Genomic DNA, 16444 nt, shown 5'->3' on the forward strand with positions numbered 1-16444 from the left:
GTGATGGAGATGGAGAGCGGAATATGCAATTCTGGATGCCCAGCATTAAATATCACAATTACCAGTGGTGTAACATCACTCCATTACTCTGTACTCAATGGCGGTGATATGCAAAATAAGTGGGGTTGCAAGGAAATTCACCCCAGAGCTTAGTGAATGTGGTGGAATTTCACTTTGCAAAGAATACACAATCCTGTGAAAGAAAGGTAAAAAGCAGAATTTTGGTTACAAATGATTGGATGATGAAAGTCAGCAGAGATTCACCTCATTCACTAAGCTCTAGGGAAATTCCATTAAAAAGTGCAACTTCTCTTGCAAAGTTTACATCCATTTGCCTTAAGTAAATCAACCCAATGACTGCACCATCTCATATCTTAAAATATACCTACACCCAAGAGCAAAAATGTAATAGATTGCAGCTTACTAGTCCTTAGATGTGATGGCTGCGTTCGTTTTCTTATTTTCAGCAAGTACAGAAAGTGTGTATGGCAGAACATCCAGGGCACTGAGTCAAGGTAAGGTGAGATGGAGGCTTGACAGTAAGTTTTAACACCTTCACCTGTTGATCTTACCAGAAATGCAGCATCCTTGTTGCTTCCTGTGAGATGAGCTGACAGCAAAAAGAATCTTCTCTTTCTACTAAAGCTACTAGCCTAAACTACTAATTTCATCATCTTCCATGTAATGGGGAAGGACAAAAGCAGACATGTTTGAAATCCAGCCTGGGTGACAATCATGGCTCCCTCCATAGATACAGTGGAGGAGGTGAGTATAGCCACCCAAGGACAGGAAGTGTGTTATTCACAGTATAGAACTGGAACAGGAAAGCTGCAATAGACTATGTTTGGGTTGAGATATGCTTTCATTTGAGACCTCTTGGGCTAGCTCTGTTGAATTGGTGGGAAATATTCTGAAAATCTTCCCATAAAGGAATAATACATGGATTATCTTATTTCTCCAAACAAAATATGCCAGCTTCATGGCCTGAAACCCGCAGCTACCATTGTGTGTTGCTATTATTATTTTAGCTATTTTTATAGCATAAAAATTGAATTGTTTTTTTTAAGACCATGCATTGTTTTATAAAAGCTAGAATTTCTTGGTCATATGCTAATGAACTCGTTGGACTGGTGCACGAGCTTAGGACAGGAAGTAATGCTACAGAAAGGGGGGGGGGGCATGTGCTGAGGACAATAAGGAACTGGTGTTTTTTGCAGGACTCCAAGAAGCAGTCTGGAGAGATCCTGTATCCTGGAAGAAGACTCCATCACCAGGAAGAACCAAGTTAAGTAACTGTTTAATGCATACATTGTCCATGCTAATTTGCTGGGAAGGATGGGATAGTTTGAGCATGTGTATATTGTATGCATATTTTGTGATACTCTGTTGTGTATTGTTTTTCCTGCAAAAGTACAGCATTTTTGTTTGGTGAATTAATATACACTACACAGGTTTTTATGCTTCCTTGCTTTTACTGCAAAGAACCTTAAAAGACAAAGCAAAATACATTGTGACTCTACCACTGTTATCGTTATATTTTTCTCCTGTTGTCAATCAACTCCTTCTGAATATAGAGAAATCCAGACACTATAAGGCCCCTTTCACATGGGCTGGATCCGCTTGTGCTTAGCAAGGGATCTGTTTGCTGGTCCCCTGCTGAGCTGAGCTGGGTGGAGCAGCCAGGTGACAGGTCCATGTCCGCTCCGCTTATACAGGCCGTCCGTTTAGGCTGCATTCACACCTGAGCATTTTGTAGCTTGAAGCCTGAAGCTACAAAACTCTAGAGGGGAAAAAATCCATTATTTTCAATGTAGATGGTTGACGTCTCCACTCCATATCGCCTGAAGCTCAAGCAAGTTCCGGACCCTTTTTGGTCGCTCGAATCGGGCAGATTTGGGCGTTTTTCTTCTTTTTACATTGGTGACCTTTTGCCTTGAACAAAATCGCGGCAAAACGCCATAAAAAACGCTGCGAAATCACGGTAAAGCCGCCGCAAAATCGCTGTAAATTTGCGCGATTTTCTGCCTGAAAAAGCTACGCTCAGGTGTGAATGCAGCCTTACACCTGACTGCCCTCCGATCTGATCCAGCCAGACGGAGATAAACGAATCCCCTTTCTATTTTGTTTTTGACAGATCGGACCCAGAGGTAGCCAGATGTAAACAGACCAGTCCATTTACATCCTACTGCCCAATAGAGGAGAATGGAGTGTCTGATCGTGTCCAGCTGAAAAATGGACAGCGGGGGCCCAATCGGATCTCTCATGTGAAGGAGGCCTTTGACTTCAAGCACATGGACATGCAGGGGCCGTACAGTGGGTAGAGAAGGCATAATGACATTCCTGGAATCCACTGCTGCAGCCTACAGCCTCCCATTGAGATGCATTAGACGAGGCAGCTGTACTTGGTTGTGCGTTGGGGTTTGAGTAAAGTACCCTCATGAGCACGGACATATGCTCCAAATGCACACTATCTACGCTTAGAGCATGCGTTCGTGCTCGGGCGGGTCCTTTACACAACCCTTGGCTGACAGCCTCTTCTAATGCGTCTTAATGGGCAGCTGTACATAATGGCAGAGGTTCACAAGAATGCCATTAGGCAGGCTCTACACACTGTATTGCTCCTCTATGGCCTGAATCCTAACGTTGGCAAATGTAAGATAATATAAAAAAATATATATAAAAATACATACAGTAATGTCTTAGTAGGGAATAGCATTGCAGCTAGGTTGCAGTTGAAAATAATTTAATTCAATCCAGCCACTGGGGTGATACAAGGATGGCCATCTCATCGTCAATACAAAGTATCAATTACACGTACACGGAATTTATTTACATCGCAATGCAAGACGGAGTTCATAACAAAGGAAAACATTTACAGTGACAGGACATAAAAGTGCATAAATCTTCCACAAACACCACGTGTATAAAAAAAATCAGTATATTCAACAATATTTACAAGCATATAAAAATAGCCGGACTCTAAATTTCTTATAATTGGATGCCTTATGGAACATTTAATTAGTAACACTCTGCTTCATCACCACACTACATAACATGGGCCGGGTTGTAATTACTATTATAAAATCACAAACCAGTGCCTGGAATAGCAGGAAAAAAGGGAGCAACAAAGAGGAGAAATGCTCCCTAAATTTCTTTCAGCACTGGACAGTCCTTAAAATGGCAAAGACCACATTCCTGCTGGATGGAGAATGCTAGTTAGGACATATCAGACCTCTGCAGAGAGACCACTGCTTCCACTCAGAGAGCAAGAGCTCGTCTCTTTAGTATGCTGGCAAGGGGAAGGCTTTTCTAGTCAAGCTGTGACTGGTTTCCAAAGTAAACAAACTGCAACAATTAGCACACCTTTTTGTTTTGATGCAATTTTTGTTTGCTAACAAAGTGGTTGTAAAGGCCAATTGCCTGAGATGCAGGAGCCATTGAGGAGGGATGGGGCTAAGATGCGTTCTCTGTGTGTTATGGACACAAAGAGCCGGCTCGGGAGCGAGCATGCATTGGTGCCCCCACAGCAAGCGGCTTGCTATGGGGGTACACAGCAAGGACAGGGGACCCAAGAAGAGGAAGAATGGGGCTGCTCTGTGCAAAACCACTGCTGAGCAGGTAAGTATGACATGTTTTATTCTCTTTTTCCCTTTACAATCACTTTAAACCTAAAGCTCAATTGAGCTTCATAAAACAAGTGGATTTTGTTTTCCATCAGGGGGACTGTAAGGCTGGTTATACGTTATGCATTTTTTAGAAATTCGCTTGATTTTGTTGTGTTGATGGAGGAATCCCCCTCACTGTGCTAATGTATTCTGATAATGAGAGGTTTCCCTGTCATTATACAATGATCACTGCTGCCAGCTATAGCTAGCGGCAGTGATCCTACGTATAAAACCCAAAAGGCTGGTAGTACTAAAGTCGATAGTTCAACTTCAGTACAACCAGCCTGCCTGCTCATAGAGGTATCGAAATTTGGCAGGTTCCTGCTGAACCTGCCAAAATTCAGATTCCTCAATGGCTGGCTTAAGAGAGATAGAATACACTCCTTTGCTAGAACAGACGGGAGATTTATTCTAAATTTGTTGAAATCAACAGCAAGCTTGGGTTCGTGTTATCCATTCTGTACTGGAAAAATACCCCAAGACTGGACTTGTTTTATGATACCTCCTCAACACTACCACTCAGATACTAGGTATCTGCTCAGGACAGACTTAAGTCAAATACAGCTATTTTTTTTTCCTTGTTTAACCTACTGGGGCAGCACAGTGGTGTAGTGGTTAGCACTCTCACCTAGTAGTAAAGAGGGTCACTGGTTCAAATCCCAACCACGACACTACCTGCCTGGAGTTTGCATGTTCTCCCTGTGCCTGTGTGGGTTTCCTCCGGGTACTCCGGTTTCCTCCCACACTCCAAAGACATGCTGGTAGGTTAATTGGCTTCTGTCCAAAATTGGCCCTAGTTTATGAATGGGGACATTGGATTGTGGGCTCCTTGAGGGTAGGGACTGATGCAAGTGCATAATGCACGGGGATAGGGACGACTGTAGACACTCGGGTTGAACTGGACAGACTGGTGTCTTTATTGAACCTTACTAAAGCCCCATACACACTATCAGATTTTCTGCAGATTTTTTCCTTCAGATTTACCAAAACCATATAATATGAGGTCAAACCTTAGGAGTTTCAATTTGTATGCAATCAGGCAGGCCCTTCTACTACATGGTTTTGGTAAATGTGAAGACAAAAATCAGCAGAAAATCTGATCGTGTGTATGGGGCTTAACTATGTAACTATGTAACCAGCAGGACAAAGTAATCTCCACTGCCAGCTTTGTATTCTGGCAGTTGCAGCCCAGCCTGAATATATTGGAGCTGATGAATAATGACTACAAATGATAGAATGCAGTCACTGATGGGCCGATCATTTTCATCAGGCTCAGTTGTTTTTAAATTAAATTAAGTTGAGTCGGGTGGTGCTTACAGGTCCATTCACAGCTCGAATGTCACCCTGTTCAGCTGGAATCAAACAAAATTCAAGCCCTCAGCGATCAGCTATGTAAAACAAGATCCTACCTTAGATTGCATGCAAATTAAATGGCTTTTGTAGATAGATGTAGAAAAAATTATCCGTACTCCGGTTGTTGCTCTTAAAATGTCTTCATTTTATTAAATGTTATTAAATAGCCACAGTGAACAAACGCAGATTAAGTCAGTTGACGCATTTCAGCCTATAAGGATTTCAGCCTATGTCTTATGACTAAGGCCTTCTAAGCTGAAACGCGTCAACTTTTTGGGGGTATTTAATATAGCAAAAAGTAACAGATATCGCTTTTTTTTCCAAAATTGATGGTCTTTTTTTGTTTATATCGCAAAAAAACAAAAACGCAGAGGTGATCAAATACTACCAAAAGAAAGCTCTATTTGTGGGAATTTTTTTTGGGTACAACGTCGCACGGCAATTGTCAGTTAAAGCGACGCAGTGCTGAATCGCAAAAAATGAAATGGTTAAAATCCAGTAATACATTGTCTCACCCTGCTCTGCAGATGCTCCACTGCTCTCCCGTTTTAGGCACTGCTGAATTTGTAGAGGCCGATCTGCTGACAGCCTTAAAGTGAAATTAAACCCTCCTATTCTTTACAGCCAAGGAAGATGCTTCTGTTTAAACTGAAACTGCCATGGTACTGCACATGTGATCAGTTATGACACCAGCCATTTGATGGTTTGACAGTTTGGTTGAGGATTCAAGTAAATGTGACTGTTAGAAATCCCGGCATTCCAGGAACTTAACTGTTTTTTGAGACAGTTAAATCGATGGCTTTAGTTCCACTTTATGATTTACTGCTGTTCGGGGCCTCTGAGCTTCAGCATAATGGCAGCCTCCAGCAAGAAGCAAGTTTTTATGGGTGAAGTTCCACTTTAAATATAAAGGAGATTAGGCTCAATTCACAAGGCTTTAACTTCAGCACAGCTACTGTATTTTCAGCCATGTGACTGCAATTTTCAGATTTCATTAGACTCAAATGAAAAAAACTGTCACTTTTTTGGTTTGTATAGGTAGACTTAAGCTAAACATCATGGAGCTTAGGCTCAAGGCACAAAGCTTTAAAGTGGAACTAAACCAATTTAACAGTGTAAAAAAAAAAAAACAACACACTGTCATGTGACGGGAATGTAACTGTCACATTGGTTGTGTTCTCAACCAAACTGTCAAACCATCCAATGGCTGGTGTCATAACTGATTACATGTGCAGCATCATGGCTGTTAAAGATCATACAGAGGCCAAGATGGCAGCTTCCTTGGCTAAAAATTATAGGAGGGTTTAGTCCCGATTTAACTCCAGGCCAAGGCACTTTATTTTCAGCCATGTAATGGCAATTTTTAGATTTAATTGGAATCAAATGAAAATAACTGTCATTTTTTTGGCTTGTATAGGTAGACTTAAGCTAAACATCATGGAGCTTAGGCTCAAGACACAAAGCTTTAAAGTGGAACTAAACTATTGATTTAACAGTGTAAAAAAAAAACATTTACATTCCTGTCACTTGATGGGAACTAAACAAAATGGTTAGCTTTCTGTCCTGTCCTTGTTTTTGCTTTGCTTTGGCTTCACTTCATGAATTATACCCCATGTAGCTTTAGTGGTGCTTCAAAGTGTCTTCAAAGCCTCCATAGAAGTCTATGGCAAAGCTCGCTTGAAGACCCACTGAAGCCCCAACAAAGCCTCATCGAAGCTCCACCGAAGCCTCATTGAAGCACCAAGCAAAAACAAGGTGTAAACATGACTTTAAGCTAACCATTTTATTTAGTGACAGGAGCTTTGACTGTCATTAAGAGAGCTTTAACAAAGCCTGTCTGAAGCCTTGTTTTGAAGCAAGTGTAAACTAGCCCTAACTGTCACATTGCTTGTGCTCTCAACCAAACTGTCAAGTCATCCAATGGCTGGTGTCATAACTGATCACATGTGCAGCATAATGGCAGTTGAAGATCATACAGATGCCAAGATGGCAGCTTCCTTGGCTGAAAACGGTAGAAGGGTTTAGTTCTGCTTTAACTCCAGCCCAAGGTACTTTATTTTCTGCCATGTAACTGTAATTTTAAGACTTCATTGGACTGAACTGAAAATAATGGTCACTTTTTTCAAAACAAGCATACTTATGCTGGTATGTTAGCTTTGTGAATTGAGCTTATTGCATAGAGCATTAGAAGCTCTGTTGGGTTTTTCTGCTGTCTTTGTGCCTGCTGGGAGATGCACCCTCTCTATTTTCCCTAAATCTGGAGAGATCCCCTTATAATTCCTCTTGTGTCTCTAGGACAGGAAGTGTAGGGAATTGTCCCAGTGGGACAACATATAGATACAGAACATGGGTAAAACTTCCTGGTGCTCATTGGAGTTGAAAATATAAGGGATTTGAGATATGCATGTCATCCTGCTTTCTACAATGTTCTCATTTAACCTCCCGGCCAGTAGAAATTTGGGATATATCCTATAAAAGATCTGATTGGCTGTCTGGGAAGTGCTACTATTTTTCCATTGCACTAGCATCTGATAGTAAGAAACATTGGCAAAACAATTACCAAAATGAAAATGGACCTAAAAAGTGTTTCCAAATTATACTGTTGATGGCTTCATACAACATACACTGATATTAGCTATGGCAGTGTCTTATCCCAAAGACTATCTAGAGCCAAGGGTTTTTGTACTTACTTTAGTATAAAGTGCGGAAGGGCTAGAACCCCTGTTCTGTTTCCATATTTTTGTCAGAGTCCTTAGTGGGGAGATTTGACATGTCTGTGTCCTGGTGACCATTGTTACCAACAGTGATTAGGCTAAATTAAGGCAAAACCAAAAATTGAGCTGGAACAGGAATAAAGGCAAATCCTCCAAAAAGGAACCTCTGTTATGGTGACAACCATTGCTTTTTTCAGCAGCAACACAGTTCCGGCACCGCCAGCACTGACTGTATGTAATGGTAAGTGGTGCTGGGGGGGTGTCTATTGATACTGGCTGCTGGGGGATCTATTCTCGCTAGAAGGGATCTATTTTTGCAGGGGGTGGGGGGGTCTATTGTTGCTGGTGGGGGACCTAGTGTTGCTGGGGGTGGTCTTATATTGCTGGGGGGCAGTTATTTGTAGGAAAGATCTACTGTTGAGGGGGAGGTCTATTGTTATTGGCTGCTGGAAAGTCTACTGATACTATCTGTGGAGAGATCTGTTGTTGCTGTCAAGGGTCTATTGTTGCTGCAGGGGGCGACATTTTGTTTCAGTGGCCCATTGTTGGTTGGGGGATCTACTGTTGCTGGGGGGAGCTCTATTGTTACTGGCTACAGGGGAAATATTTTATTGCTTTTCTTATCAACTAATTCCATGCAAATTACTTATTACCACAAAATGATACCTGGTTCTGTATTCTCTAAAAGGATAGTAATGGGATGTGGGTAGGGGGTGAAACCAAAGAAAGGGTGATCAGAGGTGGGTAGGGGACGGAGAAGAGGGGTGACTCAGAAAGGGGGGGTTCCTGCACCCATTCTCAGAGAAGAAAAGCCCTGGTGACAACCTTCTGAAAAAGGATTTCCCTTTTTTTCAGAGAGACTTTTCTTCACTTCCTGTTGTGTCTCTGAGACAGAAAGTAAAGGAATTTCTCCTCATTGAGATGCAGATGGCAAAGAAAAACAGCCTGTCAGGTGTTTTTAACTTTCCTTTTCTTTATGTAAAAAAAAAGCTTTGGCTTTAGAAATACTTTTAACTAAGGCATCCTATGGATAGCATTGCAGCAACTGTAAATCTACGAGTCGCAGCGTTTCCTGCTTTCCTCCATCCTACACAAAGGTGGCTTTATATTTTGTGTCTGGTTCTTTGTTCCTCTCAGTCTTTGCAGTCACCATCGCTGGCAAGTCCGATGTCTTGTACACACCAGTCCGCATTCGACCCTTGCAAGTCTTTAGCTCGGAAACGTACCCCTCAAAGCTTAGATTGCCCACATCGTCCCCAGAGTCTTTCCTCCTTGTACTCGGCTTCACCCCATCTACGTCAATGACTCTTCCAGCTGGCAGAAGACGGGTTGAAGGGTTACGTTGGTTGGCAATTTTCTCCTTTGAACTATCCGGAGATTGCTCCCAGAAGCTCTCTGTGCTCCGTGATAGACTCTTCTTTTTGTCCCTTGAGCCTAATAATGAATAGAAAAACAGACTTCATAAGCTTAAGACAAATAACCCCCTTGTTACATACATTGTCATAATCTCTAACACAATTAAATGTAATATTTCAAATTAGTATTGCAGTGTTTGCAAGTAATTTACAAGCTTAGTTTTCCTTAACTTTATTTATTTTTTGTTTAAAATACTCACCTTTGTCCACAGGCTGGTCACATGATATGCACGGTCCTCATGTTCTCTCTGCATCAATACACTGTGCAACTCTGCACTCACTGTCATTCCTCAGTCTTCCAGGTTAAATGATGCTGAGCATTATTCAATCTACAAGACTGAGGACATCTTGTGTCAGAAAATAAGTACTGCAGGGGGCAGTTCTAGATCAAAGGTATGTATTCAACCTTGAGCTGCTTTTTATTTTTTTCTGCAAAGTGGAACATTAGTCTGAGAATTAAGACCTGCTAGATCATTTCAGGCTGGCCCCTTTTGCAGGCATAGCTATGTAAAACATAAAAAATAAGTGCCTATACGGTTTAAATCCCTCCGGCTCACCCTATTCTAATATGATGTCCTCCCAGGATTGGTCACACTCCAGCGCGATCTGTCACCCGCTGTGTCCACCGGACACAGCGGATGACAGATTATTGTACCTGCCCACTACTGGTACCATGTGATTCCTTGGATCAGACAGATGTTGGGAAAGTGATTGGAGTGAATTGTAGAAGTGGTACAGAGCGCACCGAACTCACATACCTGTCTACAACCTGTAATTGAATTTGGCGCACAATGCACCACTTTTAGAACATACATGAGATGAATCAGCAAAATCTTCCTGCACCAGGGTCTGGATGCCAAAAGAGAGTTGGTCTTCATATCTTACAAAGGTGGGGATGATTGACTGTCAGTATTTTATTTTGAATTTGGTACATTCATTGCACTAGTGTGTAAAAATTGTACATTTTGGAACTACCTGAATTTGGTGCACAAATCACTATCAGAAACAAAAAAAATGTTTTCTTATTTGTTTTACTTTTTATTTTTACACGGTTTTTAAAAGAAAATGTAAATATCCCTTGTAATAGAAAAAAGCATGACAGGACCTCTTAAATATGAGATCTGTGGTCAAAAAGACCTGAGACTTTTCTTTGTTTAACCACTTCCCGCCCACCGGCCATCATATGATGTCCTTGACTTTGAGCGGGTATATCTGAACGATGGGTGCAGCTACAGGCATCATTCAGATATCTGCTTTTTCACCCGGTGGTTCCCTACACCATAAGAATAATCATAATGGCTGTTCCACTGCTTGACTGTTCTTATGGGCTGCGAGAGGGGACCCCCCCTTGCCTTCTACTGACTCGCTGCTTCCATCGGTGAGTCGGAGACAGGATCCGCTGGCCCCAGATGTTTACCATAGAGATTTCCAACAGACCAGATGGTTGCTGAAGACTCTATGATCGTTCGGAGGCCGGGCGTGATGTTATGACATCATTCCCGGGCTCTGCATTCAAACAAACTGCGCCGCCTCGGCTAGGAAACCGGGATAATCTTTTTTTTTTTTTTTTTTTTTCATTTCAGCTGTCCCAGCCTAGAGGTGAGATGTGGGGTTTTATTGACCCCACATCTCACTGTAAAGAGGACCTGTCATATTCCTATTACAGGGGATGTGATATGAATAAAAGTGCTAAAAAAAAGTGTCTAACTAAAAAAAAAAACTAAAAAAATAAATAGAAAAAAGAGAAATTAACAATATAAAAAAAAAGTAAACTACCCCTGTCCCCGTGTGCTCGCAGGCAGAAGCAAAAGCATGTGTAAGGCACACCCACATATAAAAACAGTGTTCAAACCACACATGTGAGGTATCTGTGCGAATGTTAGAGTGAGAGCAATAATTCTAGCACTAGACCTCCTCTGTCACTCAAAACATGTAACCAGTAAAAAAAATTGGGGATTTTTAAGTACAGTAAACCCCCGCTCTATCGTGGTTCAGATTTTGCAATCCCGGTATATATATGTTAATTAGGACCTGTTATTCTGTCCTGTTATTCTGATATTGCGGTAATATTTTGCCATTTTGCGGTTATATAGCGGTGAATCAGAGCGAGGCTGCGTTGGAACGCATGCCTCGCTCGTGGACCGCACCGAGCATGGTGACGTTAGAGGGGGTGGTAACTTTGCCCCAAGCAAGGATAGCCGCAAGGATGCCACCCAAACGCCCATCTTCTAAGGCTATGGCTTCTGGTGAGCCAAAAAAGAGGAGGAAGTTCCTTACAATTCTGGAGAAGGTGAAACTTCTTGATATGATAAAGGAAGGACAGAGTTATGCTGCTGTAGCCCGCCATTATGGTATGAATCAGTCAATGATTCGCTATATCAAGAAGGATGAGAAGAATATCAGGGCAACTGCTGCACTTTCCATCAACAAAGCTGCAAAAAGAGTTGTTTCTTCCTGCAATAATTACATTGTTAGGATGGAAACTGCGTTGGCCATTTGAATCCAAGATCGCATAAAAAAAAAAAAGCATCACTTTGGATGGTAACACCATCAGGACTCAGGCAAAGAAGCTGTACGACACTTTTGCCAATCAAGGAGGCTCTGAAGGAGGCGCTACCGCAGCCGAACGGTCAGACAGCAACAATCCTGATCAGCCTTCTTCATCAGGAGGTTTTTCTGAGGGCAAGGGATGGTTTGACCGCCTCCAGAAACGCTCTCAGTTGAAGAGCGTCTCATTGCAAGGTGAAGCTGCATCTGTCGGCAAAGAAGCTGCTGCAAGGTACACCAATGAGACCTTCAAGAGTATCATCAAGGAGGGTGGGTAACCAAACAGTGCAAGTCTTTAATATGGATGAGACCGGCTTGTTTTGGAAGAGAATGCCCAAATGGACCTACATCATGAAGGAGGAAGCCCGAGCCCCTGGATTCCAGGCTTATAAGGACAGAGTAACCTTGGGTATGTGTGGAAATGCTGCTGGGTTTATGATCAAGCCAGCCCTGATCTACAAGGCCAAGAACCCAAGAGCACTGAAGCATAAAAACAAGAACCAGCTACCAGTCCATTGGATGCATAACACTAAGGCTTGGATAAATAAAATCCTCACAACTGAGTGGTTCCATAATTGTTTCATCCCAGCCGTCAAGGTCTACCTTGCCCAACTTGGCATTGATTTTAAGGTGCTTCTGCTGATGGATAATGCAGGAGGCCACGCCATGGATCTATCATACGAAGGAGTGCAAGTTGAGTTCCTTCCACCCAACACCACGTCTTTAATTCAGCCCAGGGTGTGATACGAGCATTCAAGGCACTGTACACTCGCAACTCCTTGAATCATCTTGTAGAATCCATGAACAATGATGAAAATTTCAATTTGAATGACTACTGCCGTAATTACATCATTGCAACCTGTCTGGAGAACATACAAAAGGCCCTCAAGGAGATGAAGGAGACTGTGCATCGCTGTTGGAAGAAGCTTTGGCCAGAAATTATTCACGATTATGAAGGGTTCTCTCCTGACAAAGTTCATCATTCAGCTGTAGACAAGGCAATTAGATGTAGAAGTGGAGGTTCTGGAGCAGCAAGAAGACGACCAACCTACACCTGAAGAAGCGCCTGCTGAACCTGCGCCTTCAGAAGAATAGTAGCTGCTCTTATTTGCTGACATTATTTGCTTATTTGCTGCTTATACTGTAGTCATCTTCTTTTCTGCTGAGTACAGTACATACAATACTGTACTCTATTTTTTACTGTACTGTACAGTATACTGTTAACACAATATTTTTGTGTTTTAAAAATCCTCTTGATCTCTCTCTCTCTCTTTTATGTGTTTCTATTGTGTAAAAGTGTGTTTAAAGACCTTTAAATGCTATTAAAAAATTAACAAAACATGCCTAGGGTGTATTTAAATAGGGTCTTTCTATTTCGCGGTTTTTCACTTTTCGCAGGTGGGTCCGGAATGTAACCCCTGCAATGGAGGGGGGTTTACTGTACCGATGTTTGGTGCCATTCCATGAGCTTGTGCAATTTTGTAGCATGACATGTTAGGTATCCATATACTCTGCATAATTTCATCTTTCACATTGTGCAAAGAAATTGTGCTAATTTTACTGTCTTTTTTTTTTGTTTGTTTTTTAAAGCAAAAAATTGCTGTGCAAATACCGTCCAAGATAAAAATTTGCAACAACCGCCATTGTATTCTCTAGGGTCTTTGCTAAAAAAAAAGATATATATATATATATATATATATATATATATATATATAAAATGTTTGAGGGTTCTATGTAATTTTTTAGCAAAAAAATATGATTTTTACATGTAGGAGAGAAATGTTAGAATTGTCCTGGGTGGCAAGTGGTTAATACACTATCATTCATTTCACTTATGTAATTTTCCCTATATTCTGAAGAGAAATACTGGGACTTTTCTTCGCTTAATACACTACTACCATTTGTTTTGTTGTAATTTTCCCTACATTAGTATACAATGTACTTTTTATAATTTTTGGTTACTAATAATTATTGATGGATCATTGAAGAATATACATTCACTGTTTCAGATCTGTGGTAAGACATATAATTTTTAGGGTCAGCACAGTTATCTCTTATGCCCTGTACACACGGTTGGACATTCCGACGACAAAATCCATCTGATTTTTTCCAACAGATTTTGGCCCAAACTTGTCTTGCATACACACAGTCACACAAAGTTGTCGGAAAATCCACCTACGACGGGACTATAAAGAGGGCAGTAGTCAATAGCTTTTTGTCTCGTAATTTATTCTGAGCATGCGTGGCACTTTGTCCGTCGGAATTGTCTACACACAGTCAGAATTTAAATGATTGGCTTTTGTTGTCGGAAAATTTTAGATCCAGCTCTCAAATTTTGTGTGTCTGAAATTCAGACGGAAAAAGTCAGATGCAGCCCACACATGATCGGATTTTCCGACAACATGATCCGATTGTACATTTTCCGTTGGAAAGTCCAACCGTATGTACAGGGCATTATACTGTAATAATTGGTACTCATAGCCAGTCTTAAAAAAACTGGTATCCCTAGTTTAAAAAGCCGATAGAGCAGAAATTCTGAATTTGCCACTGCTTACGTGATTTATATGGTGCAAGCTCCTGGTGCCAACATTCTTTCTCACTATTTAATGGGTTACTGACCCAGAAGAGGTAAGTACATATCAGTGGCATCTGTTTGGTACATGAGGCCAGGGCCGCTGATAGGCCAGTACATCTGGCCCTGCTGTACCGGGCCTGACCAGCAGGGGGGCCCGGGCAACCTAACTGCCAAAAATTGTATGTATTAAAAAAAAAAAAAAGTTCCTCCTCCAGCACACCGCCACCCGTCCCACAACTAACCCGTGCGCAATCTGCCCCAGTGCCATCTGCCCCAGTGCCATCCACCCCAGTGCTACCTGCCCCAGTGCCATCCACCCCAGTGCTACCTGCCCCCAGTGCCATCCACCCCAGTGCTACCTGCCCCCAGTGCCACCTGTCGTCAGTGCCACCTGCCCCCAGCGCCACCTGTCGTCAGTGCCACCTGTCGTCAGTGTCACGTGTCATCAGTGCCACATAGTGCCATCTGTCATCAGTGCCACGTATCAGTGCCATTTGTCATCAGTGCCACCTGTCAGTGTCACGTGCCATCTGTTGTCAGTGTCACGTGTCATCAATGCCACTTATCAGTGCCATCTGTCATCAGTGTCACGTGTCACGTGTCATCGGTGCCATGTATTAGTGCCATCTGTCATCGGTGGCACGTATTAGTGCCACGTATTAGTGCCATCTGTCATCAGTGCCACGTGTCTTCAGTACCACGTATTAGTGCCACGTGTCACCAGTGCCACGTGTCATCAGTGCCACATATTAGTGCCATCTGTCATCAGTGCCACCTGTCATCAGTGCCACGTATAAGTGTCATCATTGCCACGTATCAGTGCCATCTGTCATCAGTGTCACGTGTCATTGTCCTGGTGCTTCAAAAGTGTAATAAGTAGTCAACAAGTTAGATGTGTAATTTATGTTCCTAGAACACATGATGGCGCTACCTGCATGTTGGGCCTCTCTATGTGGCCAGGCTGTGAAAAAGTCCCACACATGTGCTATTGTAATACTCAGGAGGAGTAGCAGAATTTTTTGGGGGGTGTCATTTGTGGTATACACATGCCATGTGAGAGAAATAACTTATTACAATGACAATTTTGCGGAGAAAAAAAAAATGAAAAATCTTAATTTTGCAAAGAATTGTGGGAAAAATATGACATCAAAAAACTCACTATGCCTCTTACTAAATACCTTGGAATGTCTACTTTCCAAAAAGGGGTCATTTGGGGGGTATTTTTACTTTCCTGACTTGTTCGGGTCACAAGAAGCGAGATAGGCCACCAGTACATCAGATGTGATCAATTTTGTGCGATTCGCACCACACCTTGTAGACTCTCTAACTTTCACAAAGACCAAATAATATCCACTAATTTGGGTTATTTTTACCAAAGATATGTAGCAGTATAAATTGTGGCCAAAATTTATGAAGAAAAATTAATAATTTGCATAATTCTGTCACAGAAACAAAGAAATATGCGTTTTTTTTCAAAATTTTCGGTCTTTTTTCATTTATAGCGCAAAAAATAAAAACCCCAGAGGTGATCAAATACCACCAAAAGAAATCTCTATTTGTGGGAAAAAAAGGACAAAAAATTCATTTGGGTACAGTGTTGCATGACTGAGTAATTGTCATTCAAAGTGTGAGAGAACCGAAAGCTGAAAATTGGTCTGGGCAGGAAGGGTGTTTAAGTGCCCAGTAAGCAAGTGGTTAATGAATTCTAGCACATGTAAACACAAAAGAATACCCTTTTTTTTTTTTGTTAAATATAAAAGATGTTGCACCGAGTAAATAGATACCAAACATACCATGCTTTAAAACGATGCCCACCTGTGGAATGGCAGAACACTACGGTAAATTTATATTATCCATAGACGGCGCTTTAAAAGCCTTTAGGCTGGGTCCACACCGCTGCGGCAGCGAGAACCGGATGTGATTCGCACCGCACTGCAGTTTCAGTGTTTCAAGGCGGGGTCTGGGGAGGGGCAATGGGTGGGGCCAGGGGCGGGGCCAGGGTGGAGCTGAAGGGGGGCCCCGTCAGGTAGGCTGTACGGGGCCCCATGATTTCTATCAGCGGCCCTGCATGAGGCAGTTGGTTGGGGGTTAATGACTCACCAAGCAACAAAGTGAAAATGATGAGGCACTCACTTTCAAAAACTAGTGTGAATTGAAGCTCTCATATCCATTCTT

General features: G+C 42.1%; 1 protein-coding gene across 4 annotated transcripts in view; it reads right to left on the bottom strand.

Annotated features, from left to right (window-relative positions):
• Nucleotides 1–2726: 2726 nt before the first annotated feature.
• The window catches only part of RGS12 (regulator of G protein signaling 12), a 284771-nt gene continuing 271053 nt past the window's right edge, over nucleotides 2727–16444 (bottom strand). For all 4 annotated transcript variants that reach the window (XM_077477871.1, XM_077477870.1, XM_077477869.1 and 1 more), the window contains exon 18: nucleotides 2727–9166. In XM_077477871.1, the coding sequence (XP_077333997.1) occupies nucleotides 8820–9166 (347 nt within the window). In that variant the 3' untranslated portion in view covers nucleotides 2727–8819. The remainder of the gene's footprint in view (nucleotides 9167–16444) is intronic.

This window comes from Lithobates pipiens, unplaced genomic scaffold (assembly GCF_037356315.1).
Source record: "Lithobates pipiens isolate NorthernLeopardFrog02 unplaced genomic scaffold, aLitPip1_a1.2 Scaffold_13, whole genome shotgun sequence".
NCBI classification, from domain to species: Eukaryota; Metazoa; Chordata; class Amphibia; order Anura; family Ranidae; genus Lithobates; species Lithobates pipiens.